The 14,628-nt window shown below is 39.4% G+C and overlaps 1 protein-coding gene across 1 annotated transcript in view; it reads left to right on the top strand.

Moving 5' to 3' along the window:
* Positions 1–14,628, top strand: part of LOC137304807 (secretory carrier-associated membrane protein 2-like) — a 31,388-nt gene that overhangs the window by 5,054 nt on the left and 11,706 nt on the right. The window contains exons 2-5 of the mRNA XM_067973533.1: positions 5,558–5,638; positions 7,781–7,876; positions 11,745–11,856; positions 12,866–12,994. Coding sequence (XP_067829634.1) covers positions 5,558–5,638; positions 7,781–7,876; positions 11,745–11,856; positions 12,866–12,994 — 418 coding nt within the window. The remainder of the gene's footprint in view (positions 1–5,557; positions 5,639–7,780; positions 7,877–11,744; positions 11,857–12,865; positions 12,995–14,628) is intronic.

Below are 14,628 nucleotides of genomic sequence, written 5' to 3'. Positions count from 1 at the left end.
TGTCGAGCTTCTTGAGTGTTGTTGGAGCTGCACTATTAAAGTACCTAGTTGATAAAGTTAATTCGTCCACAACTTAATAGTAAATGTACTTGGGAGAGGCGTGTGTGTGCGCGAGACTGGTCAAATCAAACATTCATTGGCCCCGTCGCACACTTCCCATTATTGGTCTATTGCAAAATCCACCGGTTTCTGATGGACAGATTGTTAGCTTCCTTTGAAAGTAGTTTTTCAAACTGCTATTACACCCCCACCTCCCCCCAAACACAGATTCTAAGAAGCCCATAATCTCCATTAGTTTTCTGTATATTCTTTGCTGATGCCGTGTTATTTCTGTTCATAACTTTTTTTGAAAATCTCTACTGAAAACTCTGTTTTGAGTAGGTGACCCTGTCTTTTGGAAGTTTGGGCCAAGGGTCCCAAAGAGTGTGTCAATATTGCAGGGGGATCCCCAACGCACACATTTTCAAATCACTTCCGAAGAAATTCTAAACAGAAAAACTTTTAATGTGCATTATAAACTCCAAAAGGATTTGTCATACCACTACTGTTGTTATATAATTTCTATATACTATGCCATATAAATTGGGTGTTTTAAAATATCCCTTGGATCAGAGTTATTTTGTCAGTGTCGACACTGCTTTAGCATGGAAGCATAACGTGTAGCAACAAACATATTTCTTAGAAACAAATTCACATGTAATTTTTGGCAGGTGGATGGTCACAAAAATGGGGTAGTTTTGGTCCTGCTTGGAACTGTAAACAAATTTAAAGCTTTTACACAGTATGGGGACAGTGGTAGGCACCACCAACAAATTTGTAATGGTGATAAAACCTGACAGCCACATCTCTCTGCCTACTGTTGCACCTAGCCTGTAAGTGACGTTTAACAACGCTTTTTAATTCATCGTTTCGTAGTAAAGTGGAGTTCAGAGTTCCACACACAAACCTTCCTCCCAGGCTGCCTCGAACTAGCAGTTCCAAACATAAAGCACAGTGACCAGTGTTGACTGAGATTAATGAGTTGTGCATAAGGGAGGTGGTATCTGCGCAGTTAGGAATACTGGAGCAGTTTATTAGGCTATAGTTTAAGCAGTTTACTTCGTTTGAAAAAGAGTCTTTCTGTGCTATTGGAAGTTTGTATGCTGCAAAAAGATGTATCTTTAATTTCTCTTGTCCCCTCTTCTCCTGAAGATCGACTCCTTGTGGTTTGGTTCCATGGAAAGTAGTTGCCATATGGTTATCTTTACCAAGAGGCCATTTCTCATCCAAGGCACAACTGAGTCTCAGTAGACTATTTAACCATAGATGTGGTGGGCTGAACCTGACATCCACAGGCGTGCTTTCTGCGGGCGTTGCTAGATAGGAATCAGGAACAGGATTTTAGTTGATTTTCCCCCCCCCAAAACTGGGAGGGTGAGGCCTATTGTAATATCACTACCATTGCCCTGGCTCGATATAGGCTGGGATTGAACCTGGTACATTTCTGCTTTGGCTGGTTCAGCTCCTCACTGGATTAAGTCACTGAACTATTGGGGATAGCAAAAGGATATCTTTTTTAATAAGTTTCTTGGATATTATTTAAAATCAATTTATGATTTCAGATTGTTGTCACTAGTGTCATAATTGTCACGTGCTAATTTTCAGTATCATTAAAAATTAGATTTTTGGGTATCATAGGATATAAGACACTAAATGTGTGTTCCCACTAGTGTAGGGGATCGTGAGCAAAGTACCTCGGGTGACTAGGTGGATGATAATCATGTAACCGGTTGTCTGTATTTTAGGAATGCAGGCATTATATTACACGTTAATTTGCATTGAAGTAATATAGATCCAAACTCAGTTTCTCTATTGATGTGATGCAAGTTGCTGGTATTCCAGTTTGACTAATTGCCTTGGCCCTGATACTGATGCAAAACCAATCTGTTTATTTAAATATGTGATCCCTTTAAGCATTCTGAAAGAAGAAATTTCATAACCAGTGCACTTTCTTAACAATTAAACAAATACAAAAAATTACAGTCTTAAGAGACTTTGAGTTGTACCACTATGTAACAGCAATCAATAAAGCAAATAAAACGCTGAACTATATAGCCAAAACACTGAAGTACAAGTCTGTGAAAGTCATGTTCAAAATGTATTGTGCTCTGGTCAAACTACCTTGAGCACTGTGTCCAGTTCAGGTAACCAAGGTGCAAAGAAGACATTTGAGCCCCAGAGAAGAACCACAAGGCTAATCCCAAGTGACAGAGAACTGAGATATGAAAAAGACGGGAGAAACTTGGCTTTTCAGCCTTGAAAAGAGGCAACCGAGAGGTGATCCAAGATAGTAAAGGGTATGGGAAAGGTAAATCTGGAAATTTAAATCAAACTAAACCATGAGAGGTGACACTAGTAAAAGGCAAATTTAGGTCAATGTTCAGGACATTCTTCACAAAGGGTGATCAACACATGGAATGGACTTACGGGCAGAATAATGGAGGTGAATAAGAAGAAAGGGAATTAAAATAAGACCCTGAAATCATTTAGAAAACAAATGGATGCTGCGATGAGATGACTGCAGGGTCTTTTTGGATGGATAAACCAAGATAGGCCAAATGGCTTTTGTCATTCATATTTCTCTTGCGACTAACTTTAATTTCTCTTGATTCGTTGTCGATTGTTTTTTGTGAAGTCCTGACGGAGGGTGTGGAAAAGGGGAAACTGAAGGACCTAAATTAACAACAGCTGAGAGAATCCTTAACCCATTTCAATTTAAGCAGTCCAATACGGTCGAGTTTAGTAACGAGAAGCATGTTCTCTTGTTATCAACAGTCACTAACCAAAAATAATCAAAACGAGAAAGGATGGGGGGGAAATGATTTAAAAGTTGAATTTGTATTACAAGATGCATACTGATGGTTTGACTATCTTTCTATGTGTTTACAGTTTAATTTAATTTTGCTACTCAAGTTGAAAGCCAGCTTGTGTATCTTTTCACCAGATGCAATGTAGGTCAATGCTTAAAACTACTGAGGGCTGTAATTGAGGTAATAACCTAATCGAGGACATTAATTGTAACCTAATCTAGGACATTAATTGAAGTATTGAACTAATTTAATCCCAGAGATTAGAAAATAGCCTTCTAATCCCTCCTCACTCTGCGGTAATGATTCAATTTTACCCTGTAGTTTTAACCTTTTTTTGTGCCAACAGTGGCAGCCTATGTATTTTTTTATTCGTTTATGGGATGTGAGCGTCGCTGGCGAGGCCGGCATTTATTGCCCATCCCTAATTGCCCTTGGGAAGGTGGTGGTGAGCCGCCGCCTTAAACCGCTGCAGTTCTTGTGGTGAAGGTTCTCCAGGATTTTGACCAAGCGACGATGAAGGAACGACGATATATTTCCAAGTCGGGATGGTGTGTGACTTGGAGGGGAGCGTGCAGGTGGTGTTGTTCCCATGTGCCTGCTGCCCTTGTCCTTCTAGGTGGTAGAGGTCGCGGGTTTGGGAGGTGCTGTCGAAGAAGCCTTGGTGAGTTGCTGCAGTGCATCCTGTGGATGGTACACACTGCAGCCACAGTGCGCCGGTGGTGAAGGGAGTGAATGTTTAGGGTGGTGGATGGGGTGCCAATCAAGCGGGCTGCTTTATCTTGGATGGTGTCGAGCTTCTTGAGTGTTGTTGGAGCTGCACTCATCCAGGCAAGTGGAGAGTATTCCATCACACTCCTGACTTGTGCCTTGTAGATGGTGGAAAGGCTTTGGGGAGTCAGGAGGTGAGTCACTCGCCGCAGAATACCCAGCCTCTGACCTGCTTTTGTAGCCACAGTATTTATATGGCTGTATGTGCCAATTGTTACTGCATTCTGTAATGTTCAAACAGATTGTTAATCGGGATGTCGTTGCTGCTGGTGTTTGAAATACACAGTTGATTAGTATAAGATTCTTTGTCCAGCACACATTCCAATGTTGAACCTTCACGAAACATATTTTATGATGAGTTAGTTGACCTCAATTGGAGTGGCAAAGGGCAGAGCTAAAATTGGATCAATTTCATCAGGTTAGAATGGGTTCCTGCTCCTGATAATTATCTAGTGACTCTTTCTGAAAGTGCATTTGCTTCAATTTTGGGTATAGAAACAAAATACTTGCATTAAAATCATGTGTTTCATGAACTCAGGATATCCCGAAGTGCTTCACTGCCAATGAAGTGTATGTAGTCACAGCAAGGTCCCACAGACAACAATGAGATAATGACCAGCTAGTCTATTTTAGTTCACTTGGGCAAGAAACTGGAATATTGCTGACAAATCTGGAAGCCACCCTGACAAAAAGAGAAGTTTAACGTGCTTATTTTTGGACAAGACTTGTAAACTGATGTTGAAGCAGTTGCAAAATTGCAGGTGTAACTTTATAAGCTGAGACTGACATGCATTACTATAACTGTTCATACAATGTACAATTTAATATCTGGCTCCATCTTCAAATTTGACAAATTGATTTCTTGTTTGCCAATGTTGGGGTGTGTCCTTTTGGGCAGAGACACCATTCAAAAGACAATCCAGGGAATGTTTAGAACTAATGATGCTGATGTGAAACAAAAGGCTAGGCAGTAAATTGAAGGCATTAAAGATCAGTAGATTTGCACTCAATCCTTTTTTATAAGTTTTTAAAGTAAAAAATCCATCTCTCCCCAATGGCTCAGTTGATAAATATGGTATGTATAGTAATTGAACTGCACAGGCCAGAGGTCCCACATTCAATTACCAGCAATTCAAAGTTGATTACATAAGCCCCTTCTCATCCCCAGAGAACTTTTGCAAAGGCTGCTCACATGATTTCATTGTGAATAATCTCTACATTTTGTTCTTGACATAATAAACTGTTACCATTCAGTGTTCCCTACTGGTGGATGGTCATCATGTTACCATACCTGTAAGACAATTATTTTAATGCAGTAACTGTGCATTTCTGTTGCTAGCTGAATTTAGTGATACCAGAGGATAATGGTCTGAACATCCTATAATGTGTCCTTGTTGACTAATCTAATCTCGGGGATGGTGCCTTTGGGCTAGGGAAGGGGAAATCAGCAGGGTTTCTGCTTCCTAAATTTGCAGTCCTAACCCTTGATTGAAACTGTATAGGTGGCTATGGTCCACTCAACGAATTGTTGCTGATGCTGTCTAGGTTCACATGAAAAATGGACACTTGGGTGAGGTACCAGAGGGGGCCTAACAGTCAAGAATCAGTATATCTCTGAGTTGGTACTTCAGGAGATGGCAGGCTAGGGGTGGAGGACTGGAATCTGCAGCTAGTCATTCCATTATTCTAACAACCTTTCTCCCTGTGGGTAACAAGACAACCTTGCTTAAATCGGAGGGAGAGGAAGAGAAACTGATGAGAGGAAAGCTAATAATATCATGCTCTGAGTTATGTTTAATAGTTACCCATGAATTAATCTAGCTTCCATTCTGTACGCACCCTCCCAGGGAAGGAGGAAGAGTCAATCTTGTTTTGTATAATACTGTGAAGTTTGCCCAATAGTACTTGTGCTCACAGCCATTGTGTTTCTGTCTTCTCAGGATCCATCAGTAACTCAGCTGACTAGTGCCAACCAGCAAGGTATTGATGACTTTAATCCATTCACAGAGAATTCTAGGCTGGTAAGTTTGATGGCACACTGTTGCTATTCGTTCTTCCTGCTCAGCCAGAAAGTGAACTTTAGCAGTGCTCCTTATTTCTAGTTCAAGCCATGTATGTGTAGCAATCCACAGCTGTCCTTAAGGATAAATCTGAGTTGCGAAGAAAGTGATTGTTTACCTACATACTGTGCTCAGAGGTCGGTTTTGGCTGCAAGTCTTCGTATGAGTTTTTGATCTTAGCTCGATGGAGTGGAGAGATCCAGAAAAGTTGCAGTGTTTCCTCATGAGGATGGATGGATTGTTGGATGATGAGTAACTGAGGGCGGCCTTGAACACAACCCAGCAGGAAGTTATAGCTAGTTGTAATTTACTAGTTAAACTTGTCCAAAAGTTGCTTGTAATTTATAATGTCATCCACTGGGAATTCCTCCTTTAAAAAGATCTTGGTGTGTAAATTATTAACGTGTCAAACCTTTATTTTGACTGCACATATAGTTGGTAAGAAGATGTATATTAATTATGAAATATTTTTGAAAGGCCCCATTTGGAAATTTGGTTTAGTGGCAGTTTCATTTTAAATGCCCATCTTATATTTTGGTCTAATGCAATGGTGGAACTGATTTGAAATATTATAGAACATAACTTAAAAGGCTAAACTTGATTTTGTAATTGTGTGGGGAAATAATAGGGTTTGGCAAAATTACAGACATGAATAATAGAGTTAGAAGTTCCTTAGTAACTACTGGAAACGCGTGAGGAATCCCCGGGTTATTTTAGATCTGCATTATTCAGGCATTCCTGGCAGTTAGTATAATACAAGTTAATTTTTTTTCTTGCTAGTTTCCTGCTCCCCTCCTCACTAGAAGATGTTGATTCCTTACTGGAGTACAGTCCATGAACTCCTGTTGTCCTGTGTTACCTCACTCAAGTAGGCTTGACTGTGAAAGTGCAGAGCAAACACAACTAATGCTGAGCACGACACAATCCTCACCTGACATTTGTGTATTTCCAACAGGCATCACTGGATAGGCATCAGGAATGGGAATGTTTTGTCCTTTCCTAATCCAGGACACTGAGACCAGTTGTAGCACTCCTGTCATCCCTCTGTCTTGAGATCAGTTAACTTAGTACAGACAGGAGACTGGTCCTGGTTTGTAAGGCACATCGACTTGTTCCTCCTTTTATATTAACGTCATCTAAGATGTAGATTTAAACAGGAAGAATATGCTTGCTACCTGTTACTTTGCTATATAAATTGAAACGGCTCACTTTGTTAAGCGCACACTGTAATTCTCAAAGCTGAATATTGCTCATATGCAAATAACTTAACCCAGTTAAGTCTGTGATACTATAATTCTCACCTAAATTAAACAATGTTAGATAATTGTTCTAAAACCAAGTTATTCTGTTCACAATGATTATTGACTGGTTATATCCTTGTCTACATAGAATTATGTAATAAAGTAATTATTAGTTGTACATGAAACTTTGATGTCTTTGCAATAAGCCAAGAATGAAATGGGTTCTTTTTAATTGAGTTGGTTTATGTAGGACAACTGAAGAGCCAAATTGGGCATCACACATTAAAAATCCATTATTCGTAGATAACGGGCCTGTCAGTGACTCTACATATGGATTTCCTACAAATCTTGGATTCAGTAATAAAACCAGAACGATTTATGAACTCATAATTTCTTTCTTGCCCATCTATTCAGAAAGAATCAATTAAATTGACATTTTGGTTGCAAATCTGTACAGCAATAAGTTCAGAATTCAAACCTATTTCAGTACCACATTAATTCAAATAAGACATTAGATGAAGGCTCTACCTGTTTCATTGGTTCAGGTGGGCCTTGCATGTCATGGCAGTATCCGAAGGAAAACAACACGTTCAACTGCTGTCTTGGCCAACATTCCTCTAAGCCAACACCAGCAAAAGACACATTAACTGGTTATTCACCTCATTGCTGCTTGTAAGATGAGGCATGATATAAATGCAAATGTTACTTTTATATGTTGTATATTTTATATATTCGCAAATGACCCTTATTGCAGGTTTCATTCCTAGCACATCTGTGTGGAAAATGATTGTGAGGGATTGTAGCTGCTTAATTCAAAATTAGCACTTTAGTTTGTTCTTAACTTGGTTTTGTTTCTTTTTAGACACCTCCTAATTCAGATACCAAAGTGCCAGCTGGTCAGAAGACTATTCCTTCTCAGCCAGCAATATTGCAGCCTACAGTAGAACCCAGTCCGCAGGTATGGAATGGTGATTCAACATTATACCAATCCGTTAAGCAGTTAGCACTACGGAGTATTACAGTAAATGCAAAACCTTGTAGAAACCAACTAGTCAGCTTAGTTCAGTTGGTAGCACTCCAATCTGTAAGTCAGAAGCTTGTGGATTCAAGCTCCACTATGGACTTGAGCACATAATCTAAGACTGACACTTCAGTGCGGCATTGTCGACGGTGTCATCTTTCAGATGAGACGTCAGACCGAGATGTTGTTTGCCCAGGTGGATGTAAAAGATCCCATGGCACTATTTGAAGAGGAGCTGGGAGTTGTATTCTGGCCAACGTTCCTCTCTCAACCAACACCACCAAAAACAGGTTATCTGGTCTCCGTTCATTTGCCATTATGTGGGACCTTACTGTTTGCAAATTGGGTGCTGTGTTTTCTTACATAACAGTGACTGCACTTCAGTTAGTTGTAAAGCTCTTTGGAATGTCCTGAGGATGTGATAAGGCACTATATAAATGTAATTTTTTAACAATTATCTATGTAGTCAGTCATAGATAATGTGGATATCTAAAATCTGACAATCGTTTTGGTGAACCTCTTGAAATAAGTATTCTTCACCTTTCCTTACCTCAGATTGTATCAACTATACTAATTGCTGATCGTCAATGTTTTATGTTTTGTATCAAATTTTTTAACAGCAATAAAAAGTTTAATCCTGGACCCACTGTGTACAATTTCCCTGATTTAAGAGGGTGGGGAGGCAAGTTGCTTTCAGGCCTTTGCCATTGTCTGCCTATAATTAGTCACCTGTGTGGCAGTTGCCTGATGTAACTTGGGGACTTCCTCTGAGTAGAAAAATGGCAGTCTGCTCTTGAAAACACTCTATGCAGGAAATCAGTCCTAAAGCTTGCTGACCATTCCCATGATACAGCATATTGCAACATCAATGTATTGTGCCACTGGCCTGCATGTGCAATTACTTGGACTTGATCCACTTTACATGAATTAGTCTAGGCTTTTGTTTGTGTTATAAATATGAATTTCCATAAAGAAAACTTTGAATTAGATATGGGATAGATTTAGGTCTTTTTTATTTATTTTTTTCTCATTTGGGATCGTATTGGTACCTTCCCAGTATAATGTTCTCAACTCCCAATTTGCCAAGCTGAGAAGTCACTGAAATCTCAGTACGATTTGGTTTCTAATACTAGTGACGGGAAAGCAAATGCTTATCTGTAGATTGATGGCAATTCATTCTCGTAGTATTATTACTTGATGCCAGCAAATGAAGGTAAGGAGTCGGGTGATGTCCACAATATACAACATGGATTTCAGGAAACTTAGAAATGCTATATAATGCACAGAAAGGGCTGCAATTATAGTGGAGTGCCAAACCCACGCTGGTGTAAGCTCCATTAAAGAGGATTAGGATATCTATTTGTGATAGGCACTGCGTTTGTTCCCAGCTCAAATAGTTGATGCTGAAATGCCTGTTGGAGAATGCTGCTATTTAAGCAACCATTCCCTGAGGAATCTCTGTTTTTGGTCCTACACTGTGACAATGAGATTCATTAATATTGCTAAGGCTACAAAATTCCTCTAACAAAAGTACTTTTCTAAGTCAACATGTTTTACAGAGTCCTTCCAATTTTGATGGCTTCTTCTGTCGTTTCATGTATATATGCAACTTTTATATTAAAGTTACTGTTTTTAAAAAGTCTGTTCCCTATTTCCTGCTGCCAAACCTACAATCGGCGCAGGGTGTATTATCACACTCGGAATTCATCTTCACAGGCAATTAACCAGCAGCAGGGGCAAGTTACAAGACAGTAATTCAAACAAGGAATTTCTAGTGACCTTTATAAACCACTTGAGCTTTCAATGTTGAAGCACTTTCACAGCTGAAGTGAACTCAGTAAATTACCGTACCTGAAAAGTTAGTATTGAGTCATGATATTTGACTTCAGAATTATTATAAATAGTATCTTCTGAAGAATTGCAGTTGCTTTTAGATTAATACCAGTACTACGTACTTATTGTAGTAAGACAAGAGTCTGTCTCAAAAGTTCAGTCATGCTCCAAATGTATCTAAGGTTACATTGGTTTCTCTTTGAACCTCCAGCTGAAAGTTTATTCTGATGAAATGGTATATTTTGCTTTTGAGGCAGATTTAAATCTGCTAGTATTCTAATATTTTTGACCCACCAGATGTGTCTACTGTATTTGAAGAACTCTTCCTTTCAGCTGTGCCTTTTTTTGAGAATTTGTAAAAAAAAAAGCTTGGCAATTTTCCACAATTTAGAGGGATGAAATGGTCGAGTACCTATCATTTTTATTTTACATCATTCATTCTGATAATGAGAGTTTTTTGCAATTTGGGGTGTTTGTAGTGTGCAACCCTAACTGTGTGTGATCATAACTTGTAGCAATGACTGTGTACACTTCAGGTAGGAGTGAGAACTTTTGAGATGGGCCCTTACAGCTATTGAAGATCATGGAGATAGACTGTCTAGCTTGTATTGCAGATACTACTGTTACAGCAGGCCAGGAAGTTTCTGACTACCTTATCCAGTCCATTGTCTACTCCAAATAACAATGACAAGTACTCAGAGACCTGCAGGTTATTAGGGGGAAATCCTTTCGAATGTAAAGACAAGGTGAGAAGGAAGATAGGATCAGGTAGGCAAACTAGCTGCGTACTGAAAAAGACAGATTTTTTTATTAACTGCAACATTACAAATTGGGTTACCGTTGTGTATTCTCACAGTTTAATATCCTCTTGATCAATTATCGGAAAGATAGATTTCTGTATCGATTTAGTTTGAAAAATCTTGGTATCCTGATGGTCTTCAAACACAGGCATCCCAAGTTCAAATCGCAGTCTGAGACTGTAACCCAATTTTTTGTAGTTTTAGTAGTTTCATGAGCCTGTATGTACAACTGAATAAGTGGACATTCAAATTGAGGGTGGGGAACCACTAAGATAGTCCCCCTTAATGGGGTTTGTCACCACATTGGCCATATGGTCACCTCCCCACCCCGACCCCTTCTCTCATATAGTGCTTCGTTCTTGAATTGAAAAATCAGTTACTTCAATTTTGTTGTCAACATCACTGCAGTTTGTCCATACAGCAGGAGAAAGTTTGTTTATCATCTTGTTTTACAGCCTTCAACATTAGACGTGCACAAGAATTCATTAAAAAAAAATTCAGTGTGAGCTGTAGTAGTTCTGAAAATGGCTCACTTTTCCACTTTGGCTCTGTTGCTGCAGTGACGGCAGCAGATATCCCCATTTCCAGTCTCACATTAAGGGGCGCCAAGTAAAGCTCCCCTGACTTGGGCCCAATAATATAACTCAATTTCAGTCTCGGAAGAGTGCTTCCTAATGCACCATTATAATTCTTTAATTTCACACATCAACCTTATAATCTCTTTGCATGAGATTGTCTCTTTTTGCTGTGGGTTTGTGTACACCAAGAACTGGATTAAGTTGGTATAAGCTCATTTCATGTAGGACACTTGCAGCCAGCAGAAAGGGAGATTTGGGCTTGAATTCCAAAGTTGAAATGGCAATGTGGGACCTTGCTGTGCAACCCAGTGCTTCCTCCCCCTCTTCCAACATTGGACTGCTTGATTGAGCATTGCTTGGCAGTAGAGATCCAAGATGGGGGGAGAAAATTAGCAGAACCAGTCCTGCATTAGGATTGTATAACTATCAGCTGGACACGGTGCCCCTGACGGACGTCTGCAAGTTGGATCGTCCTATGCTTCTACCACAAAGTGAAAATGTTTTGGAGAAATGGAAAATTAGAAACTTGAGCAATTTTTCTACAAAGATATTTGGATTTCGCGATTGCTTACATTTTGTTTATGTACTATTCAGGCCACTGCTACAGCTGCACAGTTGGCACTACTTCGACAGCAGGAAGAACTAGAGAAAAAAGCTGCAGAACTAGACCGCAAGGAGCAAGAACTGAATAATGAAAATTATAATTGTAAGGACTTGCTAACCTTATACGTTTATATGTCCTCCCTGCATATCACTCCTGTCCTCGCTAATCTCCATTGACTCCCTATCCCTCAGTGCATCAACTTTAAAATTCTAATCCTTGTCTACAAATTCCTGCATGGTCTTGCTGTGCTCTACCTGAGTAATCTCCTCCAGCTGTATGTTCCTGCTCACATTGTCCACCTTTCATACTCTCCTCATTCTGTCCATTTTCTCTCCTATCTCTACTGTACCAGCGCCTTCATACATCTTGTCCCCACACTGTGGAATTCTTTCACTAAACCCTCCACCTTGTTTACATCTTTCCCCACCCTAAAAAGCTTGCTTAAAACCCATTTCTTTGACCATCTCCTCTAATTCCTTCATTATTGCTGCTCTGGCCCAACCCTCAGCTATAAAGCACTTGGGGCTGTCTTGTGATGTTAAAGCTGCTATATAAATGCAAGTTGTTGTTTATAAGCATTAGGACTTAATTGAGCAACGCAGCCTGTTGAAACATCAATGCACAGCGCCTTGAAATGTTGGGAATAGATCACTGTAGAATAAACGTAGGTATTGGGGCAAGACGGATTTTAAAAATTGGGAAAGGATCAAATACAAACTACCTCCTTGAACTGTGATCATTTCCAGAAGTGATTGAGCAGTTGCAATACCTCCACTGTGTTGTAAGACTATTAAGCCTACACTTGGGGCCTTTAAAGGAGAATTGTTGCATGAAGTTAAATATAATGAAAGCAGTTATCCAGTAAGTGCATAGATATCAGAACTGTCTAATGTCATGTCAGAATAAGTTCTGCCCAATGCATCTGTTCCTAGACTGCAGTAACCATTTCAGTGCATAAAGCTTAGCAGCTGAAAGTATGACCAGTGGGTGCTGACTTGCACTGATAATTCTCTTTAGAACATTGCAAATTCTATGGCATTTTAGAAGAATACACTTCCCCTTTAACAAGTCTGAAAGCTTTTTTTTAAACTTCCTTCATTCTTCCATACAGCAAAAAGAAATAACTGGCCCCCCTTCCCTCCGTTCTGCCCCATCAAACCATGCTTCTACCAGGACTTCTCAGCAGACATTCCAGCAGGCTTCCAGAGGACTGTAAAAATGCTGTACTACTTGTGGATGTGTAAGTTACAACCATTTTATTGATGTAAGCTAATAAATCGGGGTGCAGCATAAGTTGTAGTCATGCTTCATTTGGTAAAAGACAAGTGAGTAACTGACCTGTATATATGATAAAGGTCCCATGTTGCACCCTTAATCTGCACTGAGCTAGTTGATCCAGCCTCAAGGGCTCTACCACATTATAAGTTAGTCAAATGAAATGAGCCGTTCATTTTGAGTATTTATAAAAATTCGAGTAGAGGTGTTTTCTTTAAAGTTTCAGGCATGCAAAATGTGTATTTCTGCTTAATTTGACTCGTTCACATCAGCAACCAGGGTGTCTCAAATCACAAAGTTCATTAAACAGAAATCAGGGTGTTTTGCTATACTTAAACTGCTGGAGAGATTTGCTTGCTTTGATTTTTAAATAAAGAAATAGCACAAACACCGTTTTTGAATCCAGGGCAGAGCTCGCAGCCTTTATTGGCAGTTGAGTGGAGTCTGTACTGAAGGACCTGCTTGTATGTACAGGTTTCAGTATGACTCAATGCATCATCTTGCCCAGTTATTATCTAGCGTTATTCTGTGACAAAGCCACTACATTATATTGGAGCTTTCATGATTTGTTATCTTAAATGGGTTGCACTTGAGCCTGCAAAGAAGCAAAGTCAATAACTAAGTTGTTGGTAAGTTACTGGAGCCCATAATATGGGGTGAAATTATTAAGCACTTAGGGAAACATGAATTAATCAGGGCCATTCAGAACAAATTTCTAAAAGGCAGGTCATGCCTGACCAACCTAATAAAATTCTTTGAAGAAACAGAAAGGATAGTTGAATGAAGTGGAGTGGGTATAGTTTTTCAGAAAGCATTGATAAGGTACCATGTAAGAGACTTATGGTGGACATAATGACTCATGGATTTAAGGAGAATATGATGACATGAAGAGAGAGGTGGTTTGGAGGGCAGAAAGCAAAGGGTAGAAATAAAAGAAAGTTTCTCAGAGTGGAAAGATATAGTGAGTGGTATATTTTTAGTGTTGGCAGGAAAACTATGATTAAATTATCCATTTTTGGTAAACAGTTAATTCTGATGTATGGGGAGATTTTTACTTACTGTATAGGGTAAATGTCCCGGACATGAGAATTGAAATTTGCTGATACCAAATTAGGATTCTGGCAAATTGTGGAAGAGTAGAGAAAGGCTAGCAGAATGGGCGGATGGGTGGCAAATTCAATTCAATGTAGAAAAATATGAAATAGTATACTTTGGAAGTAAGAATAGGGAAAGGAATTGCACCTTAAATGGCAAGATTGTAAATTGAGTAGGGGAGCAGAGAGACCCCAGCATGCAGATACAGAGGAAAAGGTGGCAGTTCTTGTTGATGGGCCATAAAAAAGTCAAACAGAATCCTTGGTTTTGTATCGAGGGGTATAGAACACTAAAGAAAGGAGATGATGTTGAACTTATACAAGACCTTAGTTAGGCTGCAGGTGGAATCTTATTTGCAGTTTTAGGCCTTCCATTATAGGAAGGATAGAAAAGCAATGGAAAGGTGCAGTATAGGTTTACTGGGATGTTAGCAAGGATGAGGAATTAGTTATGAAAAGATACTTTAGAAGTTGGAACTTTTTTTCATTAGTGTTAAGTTTATAG

Source organism: Heptranchias perlo, chromosome 38, assembly GCF_035084215.1.
Source record: "Heptranchias perlo isolate sHepPer1 chromosome 38, sHepPer1.hap1, whole genome shotgun sequence".
In the NCBI taxonomy this organism is placed as follows: Eukaryota; Metazoa; Chordata; class Chondrichthyes; order Hexanchiformes; family Hexanchidae; genus Heptranchias; species Heptranchias perlo.
The sequence above is the reverse complement of the archived record's forward strand: the minus strand, read 5'-3'. Positions and strand labels throughout refer to the sequence as shown.